This window comes from Pantherophis guttatus, chromosome 8 (genome assembly GCF_059756535.1).
Source record: "Pantherophis guttatus breed Tessera chromosome 8, ASM5975653v1, whole genome shotgun sequence".
Classification (NCBI taxonomy): Eukaryota; Metazoa; Chordata; class Lepidosauria; order Squamata; family Colubridae; genus Pantherophis; species Pantherophis guttatus.
Window position 1 is genome coordinate 44628037 of NC_142070.1, and position 15195 is coordinate 44643231.

General features: G+C 39.0%; 1 protein-coding gene and 1 long non-coding RNA gene across 8 annotated transcripts in view; one reads left to right on the forward strand and one right to left on the reverse strand.

The window, feature by feature from the left end:
* The first annotated feature begins 297 nt into the window (after window positions 1-297).
* The window catches only part of ACSL1 (acyl-CoA synthetase long chain family member 1), a 53049-nt gene continuing 38151 nt past the window's right edge, over window positions 298-15195 (forward strand). For 2 of the 7 annotated variants that reach the window (XM_034442894.3, XM_087874670.1), the window contains exons 1-5: window positions 298-758; window positions 9542-9786; window positions 13589-13703; window positions 14055-14119; window positions 15000-15101. In XM_034442894.3, coding sequence (XP_034298785.2) covers window positions 9577-9786; window positions 13589-13703; window positions 14055-14119; window positions 15000-15101 — 492 coding nt within the window. In that variant the 5' untranslated portion in view covers window positions 298-758; window positions 9542-9576. The other 5 variants (XM_087874671.1, XM_087874673.1, XM_087874676.1 and 2 more) reach the window with 5 other exon arrangements.
* The window catches only part of LOC148112611 (uncharacterized), a 43671-nt gene continuing 39606 nt past the window's right edge, over window positions 11131-15195 (reverse strand). The window contains exon 2 of the long non-coding RNA XR_015729108.1: window positions 11131-11282. This is a non-coding gene — a long non-coding RNA (uncharacterized LOC148112611). The remainder of the gene's footprint in view (window positions 11283-15195) is intronic.

Here is a 15195-nt window from a genome sequence, read left to right on the forward strand (position 1 = left end):
ATAAAATAAAATATGGGGGTGACGGGATACCTCCACTTCTAGGCTTTGAATTCAGCCAAAGCATTTAATTCTGCCACTTGCATTTTCTGGAGAACAAGTGATGCGATAAAACAGATCAGAGAAGGGAACGGATTGATTTCTGGCGTCGTCGTGAACTGCCAATGGACAACAGCGTGTGCTTTTACATAAATGACCAGGCTACTTCATTGAACGTGGGTGGGAAAACCGTCCCCAGCAAGCCCCGAAGACGTCAAAAGAACCGGGAAGCCCCCGAGGACGTTGCGAGCGCTCTCCCACAGACCGGCACTCAAAGGATCACGTGCGGCGCCCTCCGCTTCACCGACTGAGACCGGCCGGGCTGACTTCCGACGTTCAGCCGCGTCGCGCGATTGACTGCCCTTGGCATTGCGTGGTTTTCGCCCTCCTCCTCCCCTCCTATTGGTGCGAACGCCGAGGAGCGCACGCCAACCGGCTCGCTTCGCTTCTAACTGGTCCTAGTGTCTCTCGTGTCCCTGCGCTCACTGGAAAGGCGGGCCTGGCGCTACGCAAGACACTCGGCTGCGCCGCCTCCGTTTCGTGCGCTGTTTTCTTTCCCACTCTTTTTTTTTCTTCCCCCTTCCCTCCCTTTTAGGGGCGACTTAAATAGGAGCGCCGGGCGGTCCAGCCGCAGACCGCTCGGGCTGCATAAGTGGTGGTTGCCCGCTGACTTGCGCCCAGGGAAGCGTGCCCGGGAGGAGACGGGACGAAGAGGAAAGCAGGTGGGTGAGCCAGCCAGACTGTCATGCCGTAAGCGAGGAGCCCCCCCCCTCCTGCCCAGGCTTCTGGAGGGCAGCGGGGATTTTCCCGCTTCTGCACTAGCTGCTGCCGCCTTGCCTGCTCGGGCGGACCTTAGTCTTTTCCTCCCTTCTGCGACCAACCTAACCTGCCCGGCCGGCGCCGCAGTTGCACCGCTGCCTCTGGCTGCGCCCGGAAAAGGGGGCGGGGAGCCGGGCGAGTGAAGGAAGGGAGCCGCACGTCAGGGAGCCGGGGGCATAAAGGTGGGGCCTCCCCCTTCTCTAGGCCGCTTGGAGAGGCGCTTTCTCTCCCTGGCCCCTCGGATCGGACAAGGACTGCAATAGGATCTTTTCTAGGTCGGTATTGGCTGGATGCAGCCTATCAGCGCGGGCAGGAAATGGGTTATTTTGCGGCGATGGTTTCCTTTGGGTTCAACGAAGCCCCCCTTTGGGGGGAGGTGAGGGGGTTGTCTGGGATTATTGGATTTCGGGGAGATAATAAAGGCACAAATGTTTGCAACGGGGAGGTGGAAATGGTTTGGCTTTTGTTCTGCTGAACGCACCTCTGCTGCACGGGGATCTTGGATTTACAGGAGAGTTGTTAGATGGGATCCGTGTGCCTTTCCTCCACCGCATTTGGAAGATACATCAGTCTTTCACTCAAAAACTTGATGTTTAGGCCTGGGAGAAGGACTGAGTCAAAAGCTGTTGACCCCTGCTGTAAATTCGTTCTATCTGAATTTGTCAAGGGAATTATATTGCTCTGGCTGGCTTAAATCACATCTGTTTGATGGAGCACTCCTGCAGTGACAAGGTAATTTGCAGTTATGGCACTTTGCCTATGAACTCCTAGGCAAGACATCCACTATGTCTTGTCACACCTATTTCCCACTGCTTTTTCCATCCCTTTTGAAGCTTCTGGAAGTACCTGGTGCTTTTAAGAGTTGCAATTAAAATGTTGATTTTTCTTTGTCCATATATATTTCCAGAGATTAAATTGCTCCAGAAATGATATTCTCTGGAGCAGATTACAGAATCTTTTGTTCTTGTTGCTGCTGCTGCTACTAATGTGGCTGTAATTAACCAAGCCTGTTGCTTCTTCTGCAGCTATCAACATTGGGATTTTCTTCTTCAAGAGGAAAGGCTGGGGTTTTATTCTGACGCTCAAAATATCACCATATTGGATACTACCGGAACAGCCAGATCACATTTAACATTTATTAATGATGTCTGGTCTTGGCTATTTTAGTTTGATGGCCAGATTCTAGTCATGGGATTAAAAAGAGAGAAAGCTCCTCTTCTGGATTAGTAGCTGGACAAAGAAGAGGAAACAAGGAGTAGAAATACATAGTGAATTCTCCCAGTGGTAGATTAAACCAATAACATCTCTATGTGCTCGTGCTAATGCTTCATAAATCTAAACAAAAACCTCCAAACTCTAGATAAGGGATTCAGATTACAAACAGCATAAGACTCAGTTTAATGAAGCATAGACAAATGCACACTGGGTCAAAAATTAATCTCCTTTCACATATAGGTTCTGAATTGGTGACAAGAATCCAGAAAAAAGATCTTAAGTTTGTGGTTGAGCACTATACAGTGTGCAGTTGGTGTGGATAAAAATGCCATGGATAAAAATGTATAAGTGGTCTGCAAAGGGTATAAGGCTTGATGAAACATACGTCATGACCTCTTTATGCCAAAACATGATTTAAACATTTAAACATTGCTTTAAACATAAGATGCAAGTATATACAGACAGAGTTTTTGTAATTGCACATATGTACAATGTGTGATGGACTGTGTACGTGTGATCAGGGCCAGATTTTCCTATAGGCTAACTAGGCTTCAGCCTAGGGCCTCAAGATCAAGAGGGGGCCTCAAGATCAAGAGGGGCCTACATTCAAATTGTTAGCAAAATTAAAATTACACTTTCACTATAGGTGAAAGGGCCTCATAAGTGGAATAGCCTAGGGCCTCTTTTCATCTAAATCCGGCCCTGCGTGTGATGGAGTTTTGGTTTGCTGGAGATGTTTGTGCTTCTGCATGGGATGTCATTAAAAAAAGAATATAAATACATTTGCCAGTATCTTAATTGTTGATATAATCATACCGTGTGTGTGGAGAGAGAGAGAGAAAGAGAGAGGAGAGAGCGCCCATCAAAAGTGCAGAAAGCAAACCACTTTTCATCTAGGAATTTAAAAAGACTGAATAGAGACAGGATAGTGATGGGTATAATTATGCATGGAGTGGAAGGGTTTTTTTGTAATATTGAAACGTTTCATGCAGCTACATTTGATTTATGGAATTTGTTATCCCAAAGTATAGTGACAGTCACCCATATTTTAACCTATTTTTATTCATGGAGAAAACTGCTATCAAACTTTACTCACAATGGATACTATACTTTAATTCTAGTTTCAGATAAAAGCATGTAATAATACAAGCTCTAATGCCTGGTTCGGGGTTGTCTTTACAGGCAAGTCTGTTTGGTCATACTAATGGCCTTTTTGTGGTTTCCAATATACCAATTTCTCAAGGTTTTGACACTAATGCTCTGAAACTCATGTTTGTTTGCCTTTAATGAAGTGCTGCTTAAATACTGGCTTCTGAGAACAGAATTTGTGGCCTAATTATTTGCTGTTCTGAAGCAATGCAGAGCCAGCTATTAATTGTGATGTTTGCTCAACCACTTAAATCTCCTTATTAAGGTGCAACACGTTAGACTTACTATTAGATTTGGAACTGTGATAAAAATAAATACTGGGTCGGATCTAGGTTATGAATCTGTAGGAATGGTGAAACAACGTAAATTATAACTTTGTCTTTGAAGTTTAGGTACTGTCAACCCTGCCTCAAAGAAATAAAACTTGCTTTCAGGAAGGCAAAATCTTAGAGGGAAAAGCTTGTTTATAGTGATGATTTTATAGTTATGTGGTATTTATAAAATCATAGTATATGAAGGGGCAGTTAAACCATTAGCATATCCAAGTCTAAATAAAGCATTTATGACAGATGGTCATCCGTCCTCTGCTTAAATACATCCAGAAGATAAGAACTTGTCATCTGTATGGGTTTGGCTGTCCAATCATCAAATTATTTCTACTGTTTGGAAGTTTTCCAAAAGGTTCAACAAGAATCTGTCTTTCGTATTGTATGAATCCAGAAAAGAAATCCATAAAGACAATAAGTTATCTGAATACAACTATAGCAATATTTTATTTCTCAAATGAAACCATCATAATGCTCTTTTTATAGGCTAAGATACTATTTTAATAATTCTTTTCAATTACAAAGGAATACAAATGTAGGAAGTGTTCCATTAATTTTTTTGCTGTTGTAGAACGCCCCCTGATTAAAATATGGTGAATGTTTCTTAGAAACTACAGAAAAGTGCTCAGTCTGTTGTTTATTGATTAGTAAGTGGATTAATGTTTGTCTAATTCAATCAGCAACATAACTATAATAATGGCCAGTTGAAAGTATTTAAAAAGAAGTGCAAGAATGCAGATGTTTCTGCTTAAGCTTTCTTTGAAAAGCTAAGTAGGACTTCATAAAATTTTTGCTGGATTTGGTGATGTGAAATTTTGCTCAAGTGTATGTTAGCAACATACCAAAAATAACCCATAATGTGATTTTGGTTTTTCTGAATGGCTTTCTTTTAGAGGTTTCAGGAGTTTAAAATATGATGCCAACTAGTTTATGCAGCAGTGTGTCTTTTAACTCTAAAATTTAGCTCAGTGCCTTATCAGGAAGTTACATAGTAGACAGCTGATCACATGAAAGACATATTTTATATTTCCTACATTTAACAAGAGGAACTAGTGGTCAGCTCTGATATGTGCCTCTGCCCAGCCACTAAAAATTTTGTGCAGTATCACAAATTATTTTTTTAATGTTACTAGATTCATTCCTGCTTGATGCTGTAAGTGGGAAGGGGCAGGGAGGTCTTTCTATTACTATTGCTAACTGATAGTATGTCAATGAATTTGAACAATTTAAGCAGTCATCAGCCCATAGCAATATTTAACTTATCAATTGACTCCCTACTTTAATTTTATTAAGGCAACCAAGACAAAGTAACTTTAGCCACATAAATATTTTTTTAAAATTTCCTCACATTGGGGCAACTGCAAAAAATGCCTCTGCTAATCAAACAGAAGATGGCCAATGTCCATGAGATCTCCAAGCTGAGGGACAGAAGAACCTGGTAGGTTGTTTTGCCCGATGTTGGCATGAATTGAACATCACCTTTGATTGACTTGGCAGTAGTTTTAAAATAACATTTGATTTTCCTTGTCTGTGTCCCAGTTTGAGTTATTAAGCAAAACTGGACTTCTGCCCCAGGATTGGGCTGTTAAGTAATTGTCTTGCAGTATGCCATTTAAGAATAATGGAAAAGTGTCCTCTTTCAGCTGACACTTCCCTAAATTAGTTTGATGTCTGTCAACTCCTCCACAAAACTTAAGATAGATTTGTTTAAAAATGGGGAAAGAGCTGCAGAGGATTAATGCAATGCTATGTATTAATTTGAATGGCATATCTTTCACCCCAATCTGAAAGTAATGAATGAATAGCGTGGTTGCTAAAAGCGTCATACTTAGCATGGGGTGGAGCTGATTTCTAGAACAATGATCCTGATTAAACAAGTCAATATAGATTTTGCCGCCCCCCCCCCTCAACTTAATCAGCAGAGCTAGAAGGAGAAAAGCCATTGGCTCCTCTGGGGTAGCACTATACTGAAGAAGTTGGCAGTTGCCCTCGAATGATGTCTGCCTACTGGCAGACAATAGAAGAGCATTCTGCTCTCTGTAAATAGATGATTGTACTTGGCAAAAGGAGGAGGAGGAGCTTGGAATGAGTACACTGAGTCAACTTGGATGAGGGTTGCTAAACTGAGCGCAGCTGAAAAGACCACATCTTGGCTGATTCAGTATTTTACTTAGGCGTGTGTCAAGGGGCTTTTTTTGGCTGGAAGCATAGTATTCATTTGACTAGCTAAGCAAGATATACGAGACAGGGTCAGAGCTCCCAGTACATAGTTCTTTCACCGACAGGTTTCAAAGCTAAAAGTTGGGTAAATGGATAATGATCAAATTATTTGTTGAATTAAAGTTATAGCTATGAATGTATAATCAAAAAGTTTGTCTCACCCTGCATTTAGGTATTTGCTGCTTGGACAACAGTATTAGAAGGTATTGATCTGGTTCACATATAATGACTAAGCCGTAATATGCCTTTGATTTTGACTTAGACACATGAATCCACATCTCTGTTGTGGAATCTTAAGAGGTTGAAAATAAAAACACTGCATAATAGTGCCTTTAGAACAGTCATATTATAGCTCAGTACCTAATGTGAGCTTTTCTTATGTATGTAAGACATGCATAAGAGAAGTGTTTGTGTGTTTGATGTTTATGTGAAAAGAAGAGGTTAGATTAGATTACCCAGTTTTTCACAGCCTGTTGCTCACTGGATTTTTGGGATCCTGGCCGTGGTGGCGGGATACTCTGGAAAAAGAAGTTTGGCCATTGGATTATAGAAAAATTAAGAGCCATATCTATTCAAATTAAAACCTGATGTTCTTTAAAGTATTCCTGTTGGATAACATTTAGGTTTTTTAAAAATTATTTTCTTACCAATCTAATGGCCTTGCTCGCAGAAATACTTGTAAGGTACAACTACTTAGCATGGCTGGAAAAGCACTGAATAAATTGACTGAGCAAAATCTTATCTTTCATTGTCACATTTTTAAAGTGGTTCACAGGGCAACTTTACGCTTTATGTATGGAAATATGTGCTGAAACAGTAAGCAGCAGCATTAGTGCAAATAGGATTTTGTTACAGTGAGGAACATAGAAATTACTCAAAAATACATTACAGTGGAGCTAAATCTAACTGGTCTAGCAAAAATGGTATAACTTGGGAACGATTCAGCTTGAAGCTAAGGAGAAAGATATTTTATTCAGAATATTAAAGACATAGGGAAATGGAAAGAATCAAAATTTACGTGTTGTATTACTAATCATTAGTAGCTGGAAGCAAGACTTACAAAAGTTGAAACAAGGGCATAGTTATGCACCTTATTGACTAAAGGTTCACTTTAGCCCCAAATCTGACAGAGCTAATAATCGATAAATACAATTCTTCCTGGAAATTTCCAGGAAGAATTGTATTTATCGAAATACAATTCGAATACAATTTATTGAAATATATATATTTCTCAATTTGGAATATATATATATTGAAAGGGAGATACTCAAGCCTATGGGATAAAATCAGGCAATGGTGATTCTTAAGCAAAGGATCCTTGATAAAGAATTTGTCAGAATATAGTAAACTTTTGCTTATCTTACAATTGGAACACAGCTGTGAACATTATAAGGCAACACTGTACCTAGATCAATTCTCAACTAGAAGCCTTTACATAACAATGGTTCAATATTAGCTTGAGGGAAAATTTCATAAAATTCCATATTTGGAAAGGCTTTGATCTTGAATTTATGGTAATACTGAAACACAAACTCATTGTTATTTTCTAATTTCTTATTAAGGCATATGCAAAGAGTTCCTGACACCTGTTGTAATTTTAATTCTGAACGGACTCAAAAAATGTAAATACAATTTCTACTAGCAGACCCAAAGATAACTCTTGCCACTGCACTGCATAGCTTGTAAAACCTGTATATTGCTGATAACTAAATAGTGGAAGGAGAATTGCAGGTCTTCTATCTTGTGTGCTTTATTTTAATCTGTATGTTCTATCTTGTGGTTCCACTGTGTAGGTTTTTATTTAATATGATTCATTCTGTCTGAGTTGCTGACCTGAAATAAAGAATTGATAATGATTTGGTAATCATTGGCTTATATGCCATGTTTCTGAGTGATCAAAGCATTCTGTGATATTTACCAACAATTCCAAAGCAGATCAATTTTATCCCTGTATTGCAGAGAAGGAAGGATCCCAGATTCATGAGAAGATTCTGAAATGTTGTTCCAGGAGAACTGAGTAAATTCTAGTTGTAATTACTCTTATGGGTGAATATGGTGACACAGAGGAGGTCTGCTCCTCAGTTTAAACTCAGGACTGTCCAGAGGGAGAGGCTGCAAGATTTCAGAGTCTGTTAGCATGTAGGTAACTATGAAAAATAGATAGATGTTAGGCTTTCTACCCTTGTTTTCATAACATCTGCTGCCTTAGTAGATCAAAACTGTCTATAACTGATCTTTCCATGTTTTGTTTGGGGATAAGAATAAGCTGTTGATGGACAGTAAGGAATGTTGCTGCCAATTGTGTGTTTCTGAGGTGAACATTGTTTCTTTGCATGCCACGTTCCGTGGAGCGTGCAGTGGGATGGCATCAGACTCTTGTTTCCATTGGCCCACTTTGTCTCAAAGCTAAGTATGCATTTTGTCTGCTGGTAAACTTTGGCCTAGTGGGCAAAAAATGTAAGGGTGAGCATGTGACGGATGTTCTAAGAGACCTTGGCAGCAGAGCGAAACATAAGCTGAACAGACACACCAGGACTTTAAACAGAATTTTAAAAAATCTTTGCCCTTTTTTTTTTCTCCTTGTCCCAATTGGAGATTTAAAGGGACAAGTAGAAGAAAATTCCTTCAGTGTTCTGTTGCCAGGGTGTCAAGTCATGTACAAAAACCTTATAAATTGGATTGCAGGTCAAGTAAGCTCATGGTTTAAAAAATGCATTGCAGCTTTTAAGGAGCTTGAAAGAAAGTTTCGTCAGAGAGCAATTTTTTAAAACTATTTTAAGGCAATATGTCCTTCAGCCTAAAGTAGATACAAAAAATGCAAACAAATATATGTTCAAACCCTGGAGGGTATATCTACTAAAGCCGTGATGGTGAACCTATGGCATGTGTGCCACAGGTGGCACACAGCACTCTCTCTATGGGCACATGAGCCATCGCCCCAGTTCAGCTCAACTGCACATGTGTGCGGCCTTCCCATTGTCCAGCTGGTAATTGGGTCTTTGCCACGCATGCACAGGGTGGGCCACGTGCACGGGGGGCATATGCGGATGCACGGGGGGCTGTACACACATGCGGGGGGTGGGGCATGTGCAGGGGGCCGCACACGCATTGCATTTGGGGGGTTCGGATGTGCAGGCGTGGGTTGGGCACTCAGCCCAGAAAAGGTTAGCCATCACTGTACTAAAGTATGTCATTTGGCAGTCTCTGTTTTTAAAAGTTCTGCCATAGAAAGATACTTTTCACTGTTGGGTAGAATATACAGGCAGTCGTTGACTTATGATCATAATTGAGCCTAGATTAATGATAATAAATTGTGTCAGTTGTTAAGTAGGTCACACATGATCACACACAATTTTATGATCTTTTTTGGAGCAATCATTAAATGAAAACATTTTACCCAGTGGATTTTTTTTTTACCAAAAACTAGAAGTAAAAGCTGCTTTTTGACCAAAAAAACCCTGTAAATCATAGTCATGTGACCACAGGACATTGCAAATAGATGTAAATGGGTATCAGTTATTTAGTCCCTCAAACGGGACCACATGGCCAGGGGGTGGGGAAGCTCTTAGAACTTTGAAACTGGATTGTAAGTAGTTCTGGGGAGGTCCATTGTAACTTCAAATGGTCGCTAAGTGACTGGTCATAAGTGAGGGATTACCTGTAGATGTTTCTAAGTTGGTATGGTGTTGGAAGATACATACTTTCCCTCAGAGAAGAGGAAGGCTTCATTTATTCCATATGAGATTGGGCTCACTTCTCCTCTTTTTTGTCAACAGATTGCAGCAGGCACAGATTGCAGCAGACTGAATAAATGCAGCCTATCACAATGCAAGCCCATGAATTGTTTCGGCATCTGCGAATGCCAGAACTGGGCGATGTAAGGCAATATGTACGTACTCTTCCGACAAACACACTGATGGGGTTTGGTGCTTTTGCAGCCCTGACAACTTACTGGTATGCCACAAGACCTAAAGCTCTGAAACCACCATGTGACTTAGCTATGCAGTCTGTAGAAATAGAGGTAAGCAGTCATGCATTTCTATTTCTTTGATTATTTACTTCATAAAAAGGTCTGCCATGGTAATTTTAGTTAGTCTTTACAAAAAAGAGCTTAAGGTTTTAAAATAAAAGAATATATTTAGATAAAATGTTTTGTAACTGATTAAAAAGGGCAATTCAGGTCTATATAATACTTTACATCAGTATTTTTCAATCGGCACCTTTAAAGAAGCAGCATGGCTGGTTGGGGAATTCTAGGAGTTGAAGTACACACATCTTAAAGGCTCTGATACTGAGAAACATTGTTTTGCATCTTGCATCTTGTGCTTAGTGCAAGCAGTAGAACCTGAATTTTCTTAGCTGACCAACAGACTACTAGTGTAAAGTCTTGTAGAATATGGACAGTAGAGTTTGTAGGAGGGGTACAACGCCGATTCAAAGCACCTCTCGTTTGAAGCTTAAACAAGGTACTCACGAAATTTCCTTCGGAAAACCTGCCTAAGATTCCTTAGGCAATCTTGGAGGTTGCCAACATTTTTTTCTCCTAAAGCATAACTAGATTTGGGGAAAAAAGATCAAGCTGTTAAAGAATGGCTAAGCTACAGTTCCCTCTGCTCTCTTCAGACTATTGCAGTCATGAGCTATGATTGAACTTTGCATTATTTTCTTTGTTTCAGTAGAATTCTAGGACTCTAGACGTGTGATTTATACTTACAACCAGGCAAAATACAATCCCATTTACTATCTTCTGTTGACTGAGTCCATATGCCTTGCCATCTAATGAAGAACGATTGTCTCTTAATTCAGACAAACATTGGTCATGATGTTTGGTAGTTGGATGGTATTCTACAGCAACATTCATAGTGAGATGCAGCTGATAACTTAATTGAACCCTCATGAGATTTAGTGATGCATCTGTTATACATGTGGAAGCCACCTTCATATATAAAGTCTCTTTTTCAAGCAAGGATGTTTACATGTAAAAATGTCCAGATTGCATATTGAAGCTCATGAAAAATATAGTACTTGACCCAAGATTTTATTTTTGCACAAATAAGCAAATAGTATTAAGCTAATTATTTCACATGCATAACATTAAAATTATTGGGAAATATAAGCTTATTAGTGGACAGTTGTCATAAGGAACATGCTGCATCTTGTGTCTCACTGAGATCAACCATTCAATAGTACTATTCCAACAATGCATTCAAGCCTAAATATTTAATATTTTTTGGTAATGCAAAAAAGATATTTGCATTTCTTCTGATGAAGTAGTTACTGGTTCTTTCTTGAAATCTCTTGGAATTCAGCTTTCAAATATTTGATCTGGCCAGATATTGATTCGCAAGTGCAGAGTTCAAAATAGAAATTGCTTAATTTCACAATAGTCTTCATGACCCCACAGATTTTGTCTGATCTTGGGTAAATTTGCACTTTCCATCTCTCTCAACCAGAGGATTTGAACTTCACAAAAGATTGCAGAGGCTGAGGGGGGAGGTATCTTCAAAATTTGTGTTTCTAGAACAACAAATAGCCGTTATTATATACTAGGCCTCCTGTCAAATTTCTGAGATACACAAGGATAGAATTCTCTCCTGCAGGTATTCATAGAGCACACAGACACATATAATGTCTTGCCTTTAAGGCACCAAGAATACCTGGAAATGGAGATTTCCTAACATGTTTTCCTCCTGCATTAAGAAGGGAGCACAACCTTTCTGTTTTGGTGTCCACAGTCTCAGCTTCATGTGATGCTTAGCTCATGAACTAGCTTGTATATTTTTCCAAAGTGGCTAAAAGAGACCAGGATGTACTTATTGGATATTTAATTTCTCCCTCTATATTATATACATGCTTTCAAAATGTCTATTATGTGCACTTGCTGATGTTACAGTAATCCTGGCCTTCTGACCTGTTTGGTAACAGAGGAGCAAATAAAGTTTTCTATATTTCTCATCTTCCCATCCTGTGCTGTGCAGGGTTTGAAATTATGATATTGTTTTAAACAGAGTCAGCAGAGCAATTTTCTTAACAGTAACTGCTAATACTAATTGATACTTTTTCATAACTTAGTAAGCAATGCCTATATTTGGCAATGTGTTAGAAACATCAAAGATATGGCTGAAATGAGAGGTTGACAATCCATGTCACTGCCTAGGCTGAAATGATCTGCCCAAATCAACAAAAATATTGTCCAGCCAGATGCAGTACAATGTGTTCCTCTAACATAGACAGATGCTCCCATATTTTTTTTCCTCTTCAGAAGTGCACCTGCAATAGAGCTTGTGTGCAATTACTGATGTTGTCATCCAGACCCCAACCTCTCAGTGAAGACTCTGACTAATAATTGTGTAATTCTACCTTCCACCTCACCATTGCTGCTATACTAGACATGGGAAAAAGACAGCTATTGTGTAATTTGCAGAATGGTAATTGGCAGAGTTTCCAGAATTACAATTTGGAATTCCCTGGTTCAAGAGTTTCTTATGAGCTTGCTACAGCATTTCCCAAAACATGGGGAATGTTTTTTTTAATCTTTCCTTCCACCTTCAGCATTTTGATACAAGCTATCAATACATTACTCAACATTCAATAATGTTGAAGATGTATTTAAGTAACAATGGTAAAGCAGAGAAGGAAATTAAGGATGAGGGAACATGAAAGAACAAAAATAGGGATGTAGCAGGGGTGAAATGCTCCCGGTTCGGACCGGATCACCTGATCCGGTAGTGATGGAGGTGGGTGGTTCGGAGAACCAGTAGCAAAAATCTCTGCACCACCCCCCCCATTGCCCAGCTGAATCGCGCAATCATCAGAGGCTTTTTTTTTAATTTTTAAAAGCATTTTTTCTAAAGCCTCTTTGGCCGAAAAAATGCTTTTAAAAGTAAAAAGAAAAAGCCTCTGATGATTGCCGGCTCAGCTGGGATCATCAGAGGCTTTTAAAAGCATTTTTTCTACAACCGCTTTGGCCGAAGAGGTTATAGAAAAAAATGTTTTTAAAAGGAAAAAAAGCCTCTGCCGATCAGGCAAGTCAGCTCGGATCGTCAGAGGCTTTCAAAAGCATTTTTAAAAATCTCTTCAGCCGAAGTGGTTGTAGAAAAAATGGTTTTAAAAGTAAAAAAAAAAGTTGGCCATGCCCACTCAGTCATATTACGACCACCACCACCACCAAGCTACACCCACAGAACTGGTAGTAACAAATTTTACATTTCACCACTGGGATGTAGGTTTTATGAAAGGCAATAGGGTTTTAAGGTGGCAATAGAAGTATATATTTTTGTTTCCTTCATTTGTGTCCGACTCTGCCTGGCCAGGTCCCTGCAGCATTCTTGGCAATTTATTTCAGAAATGGTTTGCCATTGTTTCCTTTCTAGCTGAGAAAAAGTGGTAAGTAGTAAAACAACAAAAGGAACAAAGGAAAAACAGCCTTTTCTTCTTAAAGCTACAATAACATCAAATGTAAGACATGTAGTAGAGTACGAGTAATAGTGGAAATAAATAATTTACCCTATTTAAATTTACATTAGTTAAGCCTATTTAAAAAGTTAACAGGAATAATTCTACTCCTGAGCTTACATTTCCATTCATCTAGAACATGCAGTCAAATTAAATTATTGACACTAAGTATTGTGATTTGTAGCTTTAATATAACTTTAACACAAGCTGTAAATGATTTCCCTTGACACCGGGCTAGAAACAAATTGAAAGTAGTATGTGTCATGTGTGTATGTCTAATTTTTACATGGTGTTTGTTGTGCATGATCACAGAAAAAGCTGTACAGAGGTTGTACAGAAGTATATGTGTTTTACTTCATTTCATACAGGGTGGAGAGTATGCCAGACGCTCTGCACTAATTGATAATGATGAGCCATTTGTTTACTATTATGATGATGTGAGAACGGCTTATGAAATCTTCCAAAGGGGCATGCATGTGTCAAGTGAGTATTGATCATTTGGAAAGGAAGAATAATTCTGGAAGGAGCATATCTTACAGACTTTCATGGAGCCATACCAGTTAGCCAGATATGAACATCCATATACACTGGTTCCAATCACTAGATACTGAAACTGAAAACCATAGGACTTGAGAATTAACATTTGAAATTAGATAACTTATGAATCCTGTATATCAATTCTCTGGGAAATGGAATCTAGCGACATGAATTTGAATTTTAGTATTCTAATATAAAAATCCAGAACTGAGGTGTTTAGTCATTGAATGTTATTTGGTGCTTCATTTTACTTATTTTTAAATTTTATTTATCATTTTGAACTTTAAATCTCTACAGACAATGGACCCTGTTTGGGTGTAAGGAAACCAAATCAGCCATATGAATGGATTTCTTACAAGGAGGTAAGTGGATAGGCAAATGTGTATGTGATTGGAATGCAATGATATATTAGATGTATTCTATCAGAGCAAATAAAGTGTTAATTTGACCTTTCCTTAAATGGAAAATAACTGGAAAGCTGGGGGAACTCAAAGAATACAAGAGAAAGAGAGAGGAGATGCTACCAAGAATTGGATAGGTTGAAAAGAAGAAAAGAAAAGAAAAATGAAGATAAAAATGAAGAGAATCAGGAGTTCTTGTCACAAATTAATTATACTGTAAATAAGAACAAGGGATAGTTTTGATTGATTGATTGATTTTTGGGTGCCTTCAAGTCAGTCTTGACTCCTGACAACTACCTGGACAAGTCCCTGCAGTTTTCCTAGCAAAATTCCAGAAATGGTTTATCACTGCCTTCTTCCAAGGGCTGAGAGTCTAGTTTAAGATCACATAGCCGGTTTCTAGCTTGATGCTTTAACTATTACAGCAAACTGGCTCTCCTTTTGATAATATACCATTTTTTAAAGGGAAAAAAAATCCCATTTTCATACAGTATCACTAGAAATTAAGCCTTAATGATTCCTAATCAACTAGTATTTTGAGTGAAGATAGCATATATTAGTCATCTATAAAACCTCAACTTTAGAGAAGGCACAGAAGCAAAACTTAATTCAACCACAATTGGGCTCCAAACACTGCACACCCGTTCATCAAGCTTCATTTAGACATCTCCTTTCTTAAGGAGAATTTCATCCTATTGTAATGTATTAGCATGTATATAAAGTATGTTCAGGGATTAGACATTATTGAATAAAATTACAAGGAACTTTCAAACCATAAATATCCAACTGTACTAATGAAGGCATTTGTCATTTCTTCTTACCCATATCCCCACCCACCCAGGTTGCAGAAAAAGCAGAATGTGTTGGTTCAGCCCTTCTTAATAGAGGCATCAAATCATCTCCTGACCAGTTCATAGGACTCTTCTCCCAGAACAGACCTGAGGTAATCAAAGATCATTAGTCTAATAAATCCTATTAAAAAAGAATGTTTAAAAATAGAGCTGTAATGTTCAGTCAAATGTTCCTAGTTGTGGAGA